Source organism: Anabas testudineus, chromosome 8 (genome assembly GCF_900324465.2).
Source record: "Anabas testudineus chromosome 8, fAnaTes1.2, whole genome shotgun sequence".
Taxonomy (NCBI): domain Eukaryota; kingdom Metazoa; phylum Chordata; class Actinopteri; order Anabantiformes; family Anabantidae; genus Anabas; species Anabas testudineus.
In genome coordinates this window covers 14,691,745-14,707,911 of record NC_046617.1, presented here as the reverse complement: position 1 = coordinate 14,707,911, position 16,167 = coordinate 14,691,745, and the positions used below count along the sequence as shown (strand labels likewise).

Sequence of the window (16,167 nt, the reverse complement as noted above, 5' to 3'; positions counted from 1 at the left end):
TATTCTGATATTGAAGAGTAGAGAAAAAAATGGACGCAGTATTTTAATATAACGCTCTTATCTTCGGAGATGTATTTTGATGTGCATTACGACTATACGACATCATTGCGTCACCCTTGGTATATGTCAGGCTTTGTGTTCTTCAGAAATTAAAAAAGAAATAAGAAAAAAAAAAAGAAAATGATAAAAAAAAAAAGACAACTCTGTGTAAGAGTCCATTACTTGTGCGCACATTCAATATGTACAATAGATGCCGCCACTTTCACTTGACAAGTTGCAGATCAGGGCTCCCAGGGTCCAACTGGAAGTCAGGTCATTGCACTTCATATCTCTATATACAGTTTAGAAGTATTACTGTTAAACATTGCCATGGTGTATGATTATTTCACCTATCACAGCCGTGCTTAAAGATTCAATTCAGATTTCATAACACACGTCTGTTTGTGTATCTCAAATGTAGCCTCTTTCACTCTGCCATGCTATTTAACAACACCCTGTACAGGGCGTCTGTTTAAGTACTGGCCATATCAAAATGAGACATATTTAAGTATTAAAGCATAAAAGAAAGAGCAAAAATGCCACACCAAACTTTCTCTTTTATGAAGTTCATTATTTAATGGTGTATATAAGTATTTGATGCTGTTTAAATGTAAGATGTGATGTACTAATATAATTGTGTATAGTATTTCCTAGAGATGTTTATTTTCTATAAAATGGAATATGTTATTGCTTATAAAATGTTATTAAAAGAATCCATTGATGAAAAAAATGACCTTTTTTGGGAATGTCACTTGTTTTAAGTTAGAGCATGCCGTTTGATTGATTTTCATGTCTCTTTGTTTGGAATCGATGACACAGCATCACTTTGTTTGAAATGTTTTTTGTAACGCCAATGTTAAATATACCAGCACCTTTCAATGCTGCTATGACCAATGCCTGCTCTTTTTGTCTTTACTGAATACGCACCGACATTAACATACTGGACACGGTACAATCTACTGTAGTGTCAAATATTCAAACGATCAAATCATTTGAATATGAAAAATACACAGATTTTTTAAGCACCTTGTGCTTTGATATGTCCAATAAAGCCTCTGCTTTCAGGAAGGTTTTTGGACAAATTATTATTTCTCCCAAAAAGTCCCTGACCTACTTGCATAATTTTGAGGTTGGTCGATGGACTACTTTTTTTAATCATCTGGTATCAAACTCTGTTGGGCTGCTGAAACTGAAAGCATAAAGAAAACAAAATACCGTAGTCTTCTTTACAAAATGTTTTAATATTTACATCACAAAAGGATGAAAAAATGTCTGTTAAAGGACACATGAATGATATCTTTTGACATGGTTGTGTCTCATTCATCTCAATCTGGCTTCTTTCAGTATTTCACATTAGTGACACACTATTAAAACATACTGGTCCTGTAACAAAAACATGTGCCAAAGTGTCTTTTAACACTCCTCTAAGAATTAACAAACTGTAGAGCATGGAATATGACGAAAGAGCAAGTATTGCTCTTTACTTTGGAGCTACTAAGGAAAACCTAGGAGAAGATTCACTACAGGCCCTCTTTGGAAAGAAAAAATAAACAAAACAAACAAAAAAAAAACTGGCAACTGTTATAAATTATTTTGAGACCGTCTGTATGACTAACGTAACTTTTTGGAAAAGTGCCTAAAGTTCACATTATAGTTTCACTTGTCAGTTGGTGATGCCAAAACTGGATGCTGCCAACTTTGTTTTATTATAGTTGCATACGTGTGCAACAGTGCAAAAGGTCAATTGAGTCAGACAACGTGACGCATTTGTCACCTGGATAACTTGATACGGTCTGTATCGCCATGGCTCTCATTGCTATGGCGATACAGTACAGTAATGACATTATTTGGGCCTGGTCAAAAGCTACCAAACAAAACATGATTAAGGGATCAAAATAAGCACTTTAGACTCAGTTTATGCAAAATACTGCTTAATCAAATTTCATACAGATCATAAATACGTTTTAAAATATATACACTGCCAAAAAAGAAAAGAAACCTCAATGAAAATAATGTCATAAAGCCATATTATTACTTATCATTGAAATCAGCCTCGCAGGGCTAGTGCAGATAGAGACACAGAGCTTGTACAGTGGGCCACCGCAGATCAAGAGTATTATTATTGGTGAAACATGACTCAAATCAACTTCAGCACTCTGAACAACCTGTGGGTTGGCTTCCCACTAAACAAGCCCATGGTCAGACCAATCCTAGTTTGGTCGTTTTCCTCCCATGAACAAGAGACACGTCAGTCTGCAGCCAATCAGAGCAGCCCGCCACTCCAACCCACTGAGCACCGCTGCATGTAGAACAGCATCCATCACAAAAGGACTAGGGGAGGGACTTGACTGACTAAATGCAGGGCAAATATTCACACAGCATTGTCCAAAAAGAAGTACGTGATGGCACCTCTCTGTGGACTAACTGTGGCACTGCGATTCACTCTCACAGGGGGGATTCAGTTGGTAAGAGAAAAATGTTTCCTGCAGTATATTATGAAAATAATTCATAGTATTGTGGGTACAAACTCTACAGGAGCTTTCACATGTGGGGTTGGGGTGGTGGGAGCAACAAATTCTGTCAATTTGACTGAATCTATATATTTCTATAATCTGCTCAATGTTTCTACATCAAAATGCCAGACTATATGTCTGCAAGAGCATGTTTCTGTTATGTCTGTGTGTGTTTTTGTATGTCGGATTTCTATATACAGTGGCCATGCATTGTCTCTTAGCTCCTTCCCCTCTCTCGTCTCTCTAGCTGTTGGTGACAGTGGTTCCGCTGCCCAACTTGATGATCATTTGCTGGCAGTCGTGGAGGGTTCTCTTGTCTCCCAGCTTCTCCAGGGTCCGGGCTGCGTCTGCCAGCATGCCCACCCTTTGGCCGGGAGCCGACAGAAAGGAGGGAGGAAGGTAGCGGCAAGCCAGCATCACGGCCTCCGCCTGCTCCCGCTGGCCGGGCCGCGTCTCGCACTCCTCTGCACACAACAACACACACACACAAAACTCTGTTACTGTGGTATTTCGGGCAAGCTTTTTTATGTCATCAGCCACCAGCAGCCAATCAGACTTCAGATGCTTCTTGTTTAATTACTGATGGGATTTAGTGAAGTGAACAATTGAGCAAAATAGATGAGAAGCTGATTAGAGCCACTGATTACAGCCAATCAGTGTCTCTTGAAAAAAAAAAAAAAGTAAGTCTAAAAAGCTGCATCTGTGAATGAGTTCTATCAGTAAGCCTGACATTTTTTGATGATTTATCTGCTACCTATTTTAATGCCACTTAACTAGAGCTCAGTAGAACAATATTAACTCATAACACTATGTAGAATTATGATTGTACAATCAGAGCCTCTTATATTGCCAAAAATACAAAATCAAAATCACTATACAGAAAAATAGATACAACAAAATGCATAACTCATGACAATTTGTCTGTGAAACAATTGGCCTACTGGTTTGATAGGCAATGCATAAAAATATACAAGTACTAATAAATATCAAACTAATTAAGACGAGTGCAGAAAAATAAGCTTTAGCAGAATTACAGTACTTGTAGCGAGTGGATGAAAAATAAAAATTAATAGAAATCCATCCACACACACACACCCACACACACACACACACACACCTGTCTTGGCTCCGGGCGTTGCTCTGCGTCGCAGTGAGCGATCCAGGAGCTGATGTGTGCGCGTGGGACTGGCCCCTGCCATCAGCCTTGCTGTAGCCTCATGGAGGAACAACTGGAAAGAGATAGAGGGGAGAGAGATGAGAGAAGAAGAGGAGGAGGAGGAGGAGGAGGCATGAGAGCGAGTGTTGATGACTCATACAGAATGTTCAGCTCTAGCTTAGAGAGACTTTGAAGCCTTGTGAACAACACTGCTAAACACTTCCCTCTGGGGTGTGTACGTGTATGTGTGTGTGTGTGTGTGTGTCTATGTGGCAACACCTCCCTGCTAATTTCCGCAGAGAATTGTACTGTGGACTGCCTGTGTGCATTTAGGGTGTCTCTTAATGGGTGGCATTTTGCCACTTCAGGTATGTGCGGCACATACTGTTCTGTCTTAATGCTTGTGTTCTGATCTTATACATGTGGGTTTAAGAATAAGTTAAAGCACGTTCTAGTGAGTACAAACTCACAAGTTGAACTGATGTGCTCATCTTGTATCAATAATTTCCAGACTGTATGTCACTTAACAAGTATTAAGTTTGTGTTTACTTACGTTTTACACTGTACATCAGCATGACAGTGAATGTCTCAAACTCAGTCATTCACAACATGTTTCACAAAATACATGGGAGAAACTACTATGTATATATGGTTTCACATACTCTTCGCATTGCAGGTCTAAAGCTGTGTGCCAGCTTGCGTAGGGAGCTGAGATCTTGCTGAAAGCCTTGGAGTTCTGGCGGGGAGGCCTGGTGGACCCCCGCAGGGCCACTGCCACCCACCAATCCAGACCCCACAGGACTGGCGCCTTGTTGCTGTAGACGCCACACATTGGTCCTCATCACCAACAGCAGATCACACAGGAGCAACTGGACAACCTAGAAAAGACAGTAACAGGATTAGAACTGGGATAAAATACAGTTTACTGCCCTAAATCTTGGGGAAAATTAGTAGTTGACATTTTTTTTGAGAGAAATCTGATTCTGTGTCCTGTTTTGCAGTAATATTAACCAACACCTGTATGTGTGAAATGCTAGAAGATACTATACAGAGTAATATTACCCAGCAACAACTACAACAAAGGCACACTGTGTGTGTTCTGCTGTTAGTGGCCCATTTCTGTGTTGCACTGCAGGTACATTGCACTCCGCTGAGACACACATGCAATGCAACTACAATGCACCACAGCTCTGGCCGTAGACATACACACACCGTGAGCTACCTATCCACCAGCATCACCATCTGCTGAACGCCAGAGGGTAGGACACCACAGTATCACAGAGTGGAGCTGCTGTGGGGGATTCACTTGTCTGTGGTAACTTTGTAATGTGAAAGTGAGTGTGCGTGTGTATACTCAAGTGATTATATGTGTTTACAATTTCATGCACGCACGTGTGTGGGCACATCTGTCACTCTGTGCGTTTGTGTGTGTGTATTTTTTCATATTTTTAATGCAAATGCTCTTGCCTTCACAAAATCCCCCTCAGAGGAATAATAAACATTAACTTGACTTTTACGGGTACAAATCTCTGTGTGTTAATGTGTGTGTACCTTGTCTAAGCTGGAGCTGTGGCAGTGTGGTCCTAGGTTGAGGCTGTCTCGGAGCAGGGCGCTGGCCTTGTCGCTGTAGCTCAGACTCAGCTGGCAGTTTTCTGGCTTGGACAGCAGCGCCCGCACTGCCCTGAATGTGTTCAGACACGCCTTGGGCAGAAGACTCCTGACAGAGCAAGGGGGAAAAGAGACAGAGGACACAGGTTAAAGTAGTGGAAGTGTGTATGTGTGAGTTATGCAACACAGTCTTAGGCTGGGAGAAGTTCCAGTGTGTTTATATGCAACTTACTCTGCATTCTGCAGACTCCGGGGCAGGTGCTCAACAGTTGGATATAGTCTCTCTGCTGCAGCATCATCTCCTTGGAGCCAGTTGATGATCACCACTGCAACAGAGGACCACCACTTCGAGTGGGGGTCACACCCTGGAAGTTGGGATAAAACAGTCAAAGATAAGACACTCATTTACATTTAACATGCATGAACACACACACACACACACACACACACACACACACACACACACACACCCACACACACACACACACACACACAGACAAATAGAGCAGCTGTCTGTATTTTGACCTCTGAATCAATCTGTTTCTCCCCTCTGGCACAGTCACAACATGCTGAGGGAAAGCAGCCATTTTGACGAGTGCCTCATGAGGAAAACTACACCATTTAACATTAGGCCACACACACACACACACACACACACACACACACACACACACACACACACACACACACACACACACACACACACACACACACACACACACACACACACACACACACACACACACACACTTCTAACACTGTGTGTGAGCAACCTGAGGCCCTGCCAAGTGTCTCCTATTAAAATCCCTGTACAGATTCTCTTTCCCTCTCTCCTCGTCTCAAGGTGATCACCAACTTGACAGTGCTGAAGATAGATGAAGCAATCTAGCAGAGACCTCCTTTTCACATAGCCCCCTCTCACTCAGATCAGTGATCAGTGAGGACAAAGAAAAGTGGTTGGAGGGTAGAAGTCAGCACAGTGGAAATCAAACCACTCAATCTCAATAATATAAAAATTAACTTCATCTCACAGCTTCAAATTCTGTAAGCACGTTAAATAAATCTAAGTCTGGGCATGTGAAGGAAATATCCAGGAAAATCAAACTCAACCCTCCCAGAAAATACAAGTAGTAATGAAGTAAAGTCGACAATGAATGTGTTGATGTACACAGGAAACAGGAAGTAGTTTGAATTTCCAGTTGGTGAAGGTAAATTGGCAAGGATTTTGAAGTTGATTTTGGGCTGGAAATCAAAAACTGCCAATAATCAACACTTAAAACTCAATTTAAAAAAACTACTTTAAATTATCAAAGTTAAGATAAAACGTCATTGCAGAGGTGGCTTTTTATTTAATAAAGAGACAAACATGTTAAAAGATGTGAGAGTTTCCATGGCGACCTACCTGTCACAGTAGCCATGTTGGAGCCGATAGCAAAAGACTGGGATGTGGCACCAGCCGCATCTGATGCACTAATCAACAGCTGGAGATACTCCAGGGCATCAGCATACTCCCTGGAAATGAACACACAATGACTGTCTTTTTTGTTGCCATGTCAACATACAACTATCTTTTATTATCAAGGGGATTCTTGAATTAATTCACTTTATTGTCAGTTAAATATTCATTGTATTATCCGAGTATCTGTATGTTTGTGTTCTATTTTCAAGGATAAGCAACTATGACGGTTTGCAATGGTGCAAGCAGAATTACTATAATACTAATAATATTATTTTCTCACCCCTCGCCCTGGCTGGGACTTTTCTCTCCATGAGGTTGAGCCACACAGTACAGGGCCTTTTCCAAGAGGTGCTCTCTGAATGCCTGAGTCACCTGGGCCAGAGGATCCACTGTGAGAGAACCAACACGTCATTAACATAAGAAACATGAACATATTAGTGGTGTGGGCACTGGTTAAACATTACACAATATAGTCACACACCTGAGTGTGTACATTTTGTATATACTGACCTGTGTTGCCAGCCTGACTGTATAAGCTTTCTTTAGGAGTGCTGCGAATAGCCCAATCCCCATCCACAAAAAAGCGGTGACCTAGAGGGTGACACAGCCACTGCATGGCTGGAGGCACACTCCCACTGGACGACAGGCACGCCTGGCGGGCACTGCTCAGGAACACACGCTGTGTGGGGAAATAAGAAGTTTATTTCTGCACTAATTTCACAGAATTGCACAGTTTATAAAAAGTCAGTAAGTCCCTGGGTTCTTATCAAACCAGTTTATATTTATTGAACATCTTTAAAACTTGAACTTTTATCCACCAATAGGATTATGTGCAAGAAGTGCATTTTGATAGCATCTTGTAGAAAAAAATAGTACTTAAATTTGTACAATATGAATGAGCACATCACTTGCGCATGTACATGTAGTACAGGGACCTACCGAGGTGAAATGCAGGATCCTTGGCAGGCTGGCTTTGATCCGTAGAGCTGCAGAGACATACACCTCAGCCAGAGAGGCAACAGGAAGACAGGAGCCAGCACACTCCGCCAGGTTCACAGCACTTAAAGCCATGTGCACCGCTGACAGACGGCTGCCATTCAGTTTACCTTTATGTACATAGAGAAGAAAAAAATTAATGAATTAGCACTGGATCAAACTATGACGACTTAAAACAGCAAAAAAAGAAGTCTCTTTGATCCCCATTGAGATTTTGTCAAAGTATGCCACCAAGCACTGATCACTAAGTCACACTGATTTCATCTAGAAACACTGTCCCACAAAACTAACCTGTCATGTGAAGCTGGTGCAGGCGGTGGTAAACCAAGGCGGCGTCACGACTGCTTTTGCAGGCATCCTCCTGCAGGGGGCGGTCATATCGCAGCCCTCCAGCCCTGGCAGCTAGCCAGCGGCCCACCCATAGGCGCTGGAGGCAGAACCTTAGCAGGGACCACAATGCAGCACAGGCCAAGTCCAACTGGGAGGTGGGTAAGGGACGACCGAGAGCCTTTAAACAGGTCCACAGGTTCTGACTGGCCTGGGCAAAATCACCCTGGAAGGGTTGTAAGAAATTGGTGACGATGAGAAAGGAGAAATATAGAAGAGACCACTAAGATGTAGATAAGAAGAATAAAAAAACAAACAAAAAAAACCCAACATACTCTAGCTAAGTCCAAGTCAGCTTGCTTGCGGTGCCTCCAGAACAAAACAGAGGATCCAGAGTGTGGTCTGGTTACAGGTTCTCCATACACCAAGAGACGGATCAGAACTCCACACACCAGGATTCCATTCAGTAGCCATATCAGAATAGTTGGCAGCATCCAGTCCATCCAGCTCCATGAATCAGCTATTAACAACACACATTTTTGTCATTTAACAGTAAACTGTAGTTACTATTTTATGTAACCGTCATCATTTAAAAAGCATTGCATGAAACTATATCCTACATTAGTCTAAAACAGCTAATTATGTGAAAATCCAACTGATAGTGGCTTAATTTAATTTCCTTCTCAGCATTTATTCCCTCCATACCTGCAACATCCACACCCAGAACGCTTCTGCCTAGATGATGGGTGGTGGTGGCTGTAGCACTTCCAGCTGAGCTGCTGCCAGATGAGCAAAGCAGAGAGGCCAGAGGGTTGAGGGAGAGGAAGAGGAAAGTGAAGGTGCACAGAGCCATGCGGGAACGGTCCAACATGCCGCCAGCACTGCCGCCTGCCGCTGTGTCCAACAAGCCCACATTTGGCTGGCACACAGAAGAGAAACCAGAAAGATAAATTAGTGTCAGTCTAATGTAAACATACAGAATTATCAATGTGTCAAAGTATAGATCAGATCTACTCTCATTTTTTTAAGACTCACAAGTGAAGAGCTTCCATGCTAATTTAATGCAAGGGCATTAAATCAAGCTTTACGCCCATCAGATTAGAGCATTCGGTAATTAAGCAACTTCTTAATGAACAAACAGGAAGGGATTCAGTAATTACTTTTTAACAGGGTAACCAAAGTTTGCTGGGATTAAACATCGACCAATCTTTTTAACCAATATGAAATGCTGAATATCAACCTCTTACTACACAGACTGCAGCTTAGCAGACAGTTGCATACCTTAGTGTCTTCTCCCATTGGGCTGTCAGGCTCTGAGTCACTGCCACACTGTGAGAAGGAAGTCGGGGAGCCAACGTCAGATGCTGGCGGCGTGGGCAGCTCGTTCTTCACATCAGCCTGTCCATCCACTTCCATGGCAACCAGGTCTTTGAGAGACTCTGCAGAAAGAGGAAAGGAGATATGTTAGCAACACCAAAGGAAAGACATCTTCAGTATTAAACCTACTGGACTCACTTTGAGGCTACAGAGGACCAGTTTCTTTTTCTATCAATTGACCCTACTGCAAAAGGCAATTGAGTGACTTCCTGTCAATGAATTGAAAAAAACAACAAAGAAGCTTTTAAGAAACATAGAAGAGAAAGGGGTTTTAAGTCCATACTGTTTTTCTGGGCTGCCATTTTAAGAGCCATGTTCTCCTGTTTCAGCTTCTGGTTGGACTGCTGCAGGTATCGGATGTAGTCGATGGCTTTTCTCAGCACTGCAGACTTATTGAGCTAAGGAAAACATAAAAAAAGCATTGAAAGGTTATGGGGGGAAATTCTGACGTTTAGGTATTAGACTTACAGTATTTTGTTTCTTTAGTTAGAATAAATGACCTGACAAAAAACGACACCAGATAATAGTAATTTAGATCAGATTATGGAAAAGTTCTTTGGCTTAAAAAGTCTGTTTCTTACCTTGGCTTCAGTACCAGCCACCAGGTCTTTGAGCTCCACAATTTTGTCATTGATGGAGGAGCGATAGCGTTTCTCAATGGCATTGTGAGCTGTGCGCTTCTCCCCCTTGTGAGGCTGGCCAGTGGGTTTACCACTGATGGCAATGCGATTGATTGGCAGCTTCTCAGTGTCCACCATGACGGGCACTGTGGTCAGGATGGTGCCCCCGCCCATAAAGGCCTTGGGAGTTTAGCAGCGACACAGAAGAAGGGAGAAAAGGGGATGAGAAGGAAAATAAGGGACACCATTAGCTGCGTAATATTATTTTTATCCCCTTATTAAAAATAGTTTGTTAATGATCTCAGTATTTACTCTAAGGTGCCTACCTGCAGTGAAGTGCTTTGTACTGGGGTGGTGGTAGCCAGGGAAGTTGGAGAAGCCACAGTAGTGACCATGCAGGGGTCATGCTTCAGAGTGGTCAACAGCAGGGATTCTGCCTTGATGAACTGGGGCTGCAACAATACCTGAAAAACACAAACACAACTTTACAATACAACAAGAACTGCAGTTACTATATTTTCTATGTATAAGCCCATTCAGGCTAATTTATTTTATTAGCCTCACACACTTACAGGTACTTGCTGTATTTGTGGTGCGATGGTTTGAACAGGTGGGCTTGCTGATGTGGCCAGCAGAGGCGTGGTGGTAGTCAGGCCTTGGAGGTGAGTCTGAATTGCCACTGGCTGAACACTTGCAGGTGCAGATGACAAGCTGGTGGCTTGTTGGCTCACAGAGGTGGGACTGCCAGCTGCCAAATTAGATATTCAACAAGCAAGTTAAACAGGAAATTCTATAGTTCAAAGTAACTGCCAAACTAATCACCCAATTACTGAAGAGAGTTATAATTTCACTTCTTGAAATATGCCTATAACCTTGGGAAACTTGCTCACTCACCAGCGCGCAAACAAGAAGGTTCTAAACTGTAATAAGCAATTGATATACAGTATATTTACAATTCGTATAGTTTTATATGCTATCAGCAATTAGGAATTTTTAAAAGCAATGTAAAATAGGTTTTTACAATTTTTTTTTATTATTTCTGATTGAATTGGCTTAAAACCATTGCATATGGGAAGTCCAGTAGCTAAACTGCACCCTCATTAGAAATGCAAACGCAACCTTCAGTCACACTGTGTTTGTTATCAGTTCCAACTTGGCAGTCATTGCGATCACCAATCAGTATGAGCACTGAGAAATTTTCGCACCAAGTGATAAAAGGTATTGAATGTAAGTAAATTTAGAAGCAGTGTTTTCAAATTTACTAATTTCCTTTTTGTTAATGAAGCAACAGTTGGCTGTTTATGTTTTAAGTGGTTGCTATTTATTTATATATACATATAGTACACTACATATATACAATGGCAACTACCCAGACAAAGCATTTTCTTTTAGCTCACAGACTCTCCCATTGCTGAGCACATTCTATTAGATTAGATCAGGGGGTTAAATGACCTAGTGTCCTAGCATAGGAAATGTGATACACGTGAAGAGTACTCTTGCTGAGCACTTGGGTTTATTTTCTTTCTAAAGAAAGAAAGAAAACTCACACAAGCAGGCATTCCAGGGAACTAGCAACAACTTATACTGCTGTCTTAATTTTAATTTGAGTGACAGCAGAGGAAACATTTGACACAAAACAAAGAAATAAATTAGTTAGTAAGTTAATTTGATATATCGCCCAGCTCTAAACAGAGGAGTTATCACCTTGCATCTGAAAAGTTGATGACAGTAATGCATGCAGAACCACTGAAGTGAACCAGAAAGACAGCAGTGTCCTCTTCCAAATGACCAGAACACAACATAAAAAGAACCGAGTGTCTTTTTTGTTGGTCTACTTTAAGAGGAGTGAGCTTGGTTAAAAATTACTGTATGTGAAAATACACATGGATACTGGATAGATTCAATGTCAGGCATACGAAGTCAAGAAACTTAATAACTAAATAATTACTAGAATGCCCCAAGTAAAAACATCACACTTCTTAAAGCCTTTAACTTGGATCATTAATGATAATAGATTTTCAGACCCTTAGATACACTATACTATATAACTCACAAAACTTTTGCCCATCACCACAAAAAGGGGCTCACCTGTGTAGCTGTTCTGACTGTTGTAGGTGGTCCTGGCCTGTTGGGGCTGAGCTGGTGCCTGAAGTTGTGTCTGGGGCTGTGTCTGGGGCTGAGGTGGAGTCTGCGGTGCAGGGGAGGTGAAAAGAGCCTGGGGTGTAGAGCTAAACGCTGGGTTTGGTCCTGGTGAGCCATGGGGTGAAGATACCTGGGCCGGAGGAGAGGGGCTGAGAATAGGTTGAGGTTGTTCAACCTGTGGCTGTGTGAGGGTCGGAGCTTGTGGGGAGGCAGGCTGCTGCATTGGTGTGGAGCCAGACACCTGGGCCAAGGGGGACTGCTGGAAAGTCGGAGGCTGGAAGGTCTTGTCTGGGGTGGAGGAGCGACGATTGATTGGAGGGCCCAGGAGTGCATCCAGGTGGGGGCTACTGCTTAGGATGGAGGAGGAAGAAGAGGCTGGAGGTGTGGTAGAGGTGGTTGGAGGGGCACCTGAGGTGATAGACTGGGTCAAACGAGGAAGCTCTTGGGTTTGGGTAGGCCCGGTGTACAGAGAGCTATCAAAGAGTCCTCCAAACTCCATGTCCTGGTTGTTGATGAGCTGTAGCATGTCTGAACACAGAGACAAATCAGAATCGCCATTGCTGTTTTTATCCATGTGACATCCTGCTTTTAATCTATGTTGCTAGTTGCTAAAACATCAGCACACATGTACAGTGTTTCTGATATAGCAAATTAGAGAGAGCTCCCCAAAGTACACCAAGTCAGGCAGATTGTGTGAAAATGGAGAATGGAGAGAATTCAGTGTCAGTTATCCTCCCCAACAAAGATCATGCCAAGATCAAGGTGTGTAAACCTGCACTCATAGCCTCAGGGTAACAACTAGTAAACTAAAGGCCTCTGTTGCAGTGGCTAATATGAATGTTCATTAACCAATATTCAGTCTAACATTGAACAGCAACAACAACAAAAAAAAAAGGTCATGTGAATAAGCCAAAAGGCTATTGTAAGAATGTTCTGTGGACAAATGGGAGTATGCCACCTGTGAACTGAATCTCTACAGAGAGTGGATTATACATTAAGACAGTATCTCTACACACAAATAATTCTTGCAAAGAACAAATAAAGCAGGGGAATTTGAATCTTTTATCATGTCCAACGTATAGTCCTGAAATTAATCATATAGAACTTCTGTGGAAGACCCAGAAGCAGTATGCAAGTCAACATGCCTGAGTTAAAGCTGTCCTATATGTAGAAATGGACTAAAATCCATTCAAACTAATGTGCAGTGCTGGTAAACAATTACCAAAAATGTTTAATAGATGTTACTGCAGCATAAAGGGGTCACACCACTAACTAAAGGCACATATCCTCATATTTTAATAAACACAAAAACTGAAATAAATGAATGGGGAATTTTTTTTTGTACCATTTTCTGATGGGGTTCGCTTCATCTACTTTTAGGATTTGAAAAACTCATGCTGTAGGGAATATTTGTATTGAAATAGAACAAATTCTAAAAGGCATAAACCTAAAAAAGTGCCACCGTTTGAACAAATCATTAAACTAGCTTGCAGCTATTCTTTCATGAGTCCCCATTAGTAATAAAGTGACAAAAACGTGGAGCTGGTGAAGCTGCTCGGTAATATACTGAAGAAACAGACAACTTGTCAGTGTGTGTTGTGTGTGTTGTGTCTGCAGTGAAGCGCAGCAGCCTGGGTTTGTAAACCAGTGTTTTGTATGAGGTGATCGCTCTTGACCAATCAGAGCGCGTCTCAGAGACTTGCTATTCCGATCAGCCCAAGACAGCGAAGGGAGAGAGAGCGCTGTCTGTGGCTTCACACGGGGTTACTACCGAGCAGCATCACCGAGGGTTACTGCCGGTCACATTAGGGAAGATGGCTAACAGGATATATGCTGCTGACTACTTTTACGCAGCGCAACTTGTCGCAAACACACCTCATCTATTATCATGAAATGCATATTGACCTATATGTGAGCATTTTCTGAAAATATTACACTATTCATTTCTTTACTCTGCATGTCTTCCATATGTATTTGTAGCTAAAAGAATTGAAAAAAAGAACAGCAAAGCACATGGTCATGACAATCTATTATTTTATATTTTATTCTTCCAGTAATAACACAGTTATGGCAAACTGTGGCATAGTGAACCCAGCTGAGAGGAATGAACGACAGTAACCTTCATCCATGGACAGGGCTGGGGGCGGGGCGCACAGCCGTTTAGCAACACGTTAGCTTCGCCTTTTGTTGTTAGTTTACAAAAGTCGCTCCAATAATACATTTGTTTTGTTGTGGATTAAACTTATGGCAGTGAGTTTGGATAATAAATATATTCATAAGACCACGCATCTGCTCAGCTTATCTCCAAAACCTAGCAAAAGGGGTTACCTAGCTAATGTGGCTAAGTAACGTTAGCTAATTAGGATGGGATACAGAAATAAGGTAAATCTCAAAGTGGGTAACTGTTGATACTAAATATTGGAATATGTGAGTGCTTTAGTCTTAACGTTAGATGTAACAAGACAAAATTGTAAGTGAAACACACATGGCGTGCAGGAGGCAAGTTGCAAGCGGTGTGTTTCGTTTAGCTAGTTTAGCAAACGTTACACGCAACTGGATTAGCTAAAAGCCACCGTTGCAACTTAGATAACTTAGTTTCTTACCATCAATGTCGCTTAAGAGGGCCGTGTCAATATCGCTGGGGTCATTAAGCGACAACGTTGGATCCAGATTATCCAGCGCCGGGTCGTCAAAAGACAGGGTGTTCATCTTCACTCTTATGTTCGTCTTTCCAATGTAGACGTGAGTAGTTAGATGTGGAATCGCTCAGAATGAAAAATCGGAAACGTCCCTACATTTGCCAAAGCGCCAGGTCCCGAGTGTACCTGAAACACGCGCAAAGTGAGCTACAACTTTCTATTGCTGTGTCAACTAACTACTCACTCCAACCCCCATGATCGTCCAGGGAAACTTGTCAAACCAAGCCAAACACTGAAGCTCATTCAGCACTAACATGCTTACAGTGCGAGCCGTACGAACCCACCCAGCCGGTGATGATTGACAGGTAAACCAGCGAATCACTGCATTTGAAAGAGACTGCCGCTTCCTTATTTTTAGGGGAAGTTTTGATCAACAGTTGACAACATGAGTAGAATAAACAATAATTACTAATAGGACAATGTGAAATGAGACATGGTCATTCGTGTACTAATGAGACAGATGTAATGGCTCAGAATACCCATATATACGAATAAAAAGGATCATCAAATGTCGCCTAATTAGCACGAATGTTATTTGTTATATACTTAAACTTAATTAACGTTGTTCATTCCGCTTCTGTGCGGGCATATTAATGTCAGGCATACACTTAATCAAACTGTATATTATGAGGAAAAAACAGCGTGGATCTGTTTATTGTGGGCTTGCCCCCAAACAGCCAATGGCGGTCAAACGGGGGCGGGCAAAAGAAAGCCAAGTTTGTTTGACGCGAAACAGCGGCTCCTCCTGTAGAACCAGCGAAATCAGCCAATAGGGAGCGAGAAAACCGAGTGGGGTGATCTGACGTCACAACTTTGGGTCTAGTGATTACATCATGTGTTACTCCTGAAATAATGGTAGCAGCATGGAAATAAACTGGCGGATATAGGTGGATGAAAAGAATAAAAAATAGATCGTCATTGTTTGTCAATATAATTTAAAGAAAACTAAATCAATTTTCTCTATACAGCTATACTCTAAATGTAGCATCAAGGGTTTTTCTAGTAAACTGCACACTTTATTAGTAATTAAAGTAAATATGGAGAATGCACACTTTTTCAGATCAGCATCAGATAAAGATGAAAATTATTACTGTCACATGAATACACATGGGAGCCCCACAAAACAATAGTAGGTAAATAGGTCACTGACCTAGAGTAGCACTGCAACGCTGTTGTCAGTGCTAGTGGCTGTTAGAAAGCATGGTGTTGTTGATGATTAGGCATGGTAACA

At 41.9% G+C, this 16,167-nt stretch overlaps 1 protein-coding gene across 1 annotated transcript; it reads right to left on the bottom strand.

The window, feature by feature from the left end:
* Positions 1-1,259: 1,259 nt before the first annotated feature.
* On the bottom strand, positions 1,260-15,171 carry srebf1 (sterol regulatory element binding transcription factor 1). Its single transcript, XM_026360488.1, has 19 exons — positions 14,841-15,171; positions 12,184-12,765; positions 10,668-10,843; positions 10,422-10,559; positions 10,057-10,275; positions 9,759-9,873; positions 9,380-9,537; positions 8,804-9,017; positions 8,434-8,618; positions 8,063-8,324; positions 7,715-7,881; positions 7,286-7,454; positions 7,056-7,164; positions 6,719-6,828; positions 5,549-5,681; positions 5,260-5,425; positions 4,371-4,586; positions 3,670-3,781; positions 1,260-3,016 (listed from the first exon to the last, which is right to left on the bottom strand). The coding sequence occupies exons 1-19, from the start codon at positions 14,944-14,946 to the stop codon at positions 2,796-2,798; spliced, it is 3,558 nt and encodes a 1,185-aa protein (XP_026216273.1). The 5' UTR covers positions 14,947-15,171; the 3' UTR covers positions 1,260-2,795.
* Positions 15,172-16,167: the final 996 nt, after the last annotated feature.

What these genes read in the sequence shown, in the direction of transcription:
- srebf1 (XM_026360488.1), bottom strand. Translation starts at nt 14,946, where the DNA reads ATGAACACCCTGTCTTTTGACGACCCGGCGCTGGATAATCTGGATCCA. An exon ending in CAACATGGCTACTGTGACAG is followed by an intron (nt 5,682 to 6,718) that starts GTAGGTCGCCAT and finishes CCCAACTTCCAG; the next exon opens with GGTGTGACCCCCACTCGAAG. An exon ending in ACAGCTCCAGCTTAGACAAG is followed by an intron (nt 4,587 to 5,259) that starts GTACACACACAT and finishes TGTCTTTTCTAG; the next exon opens with GTTGTCCAGTTGCTCCTGTG.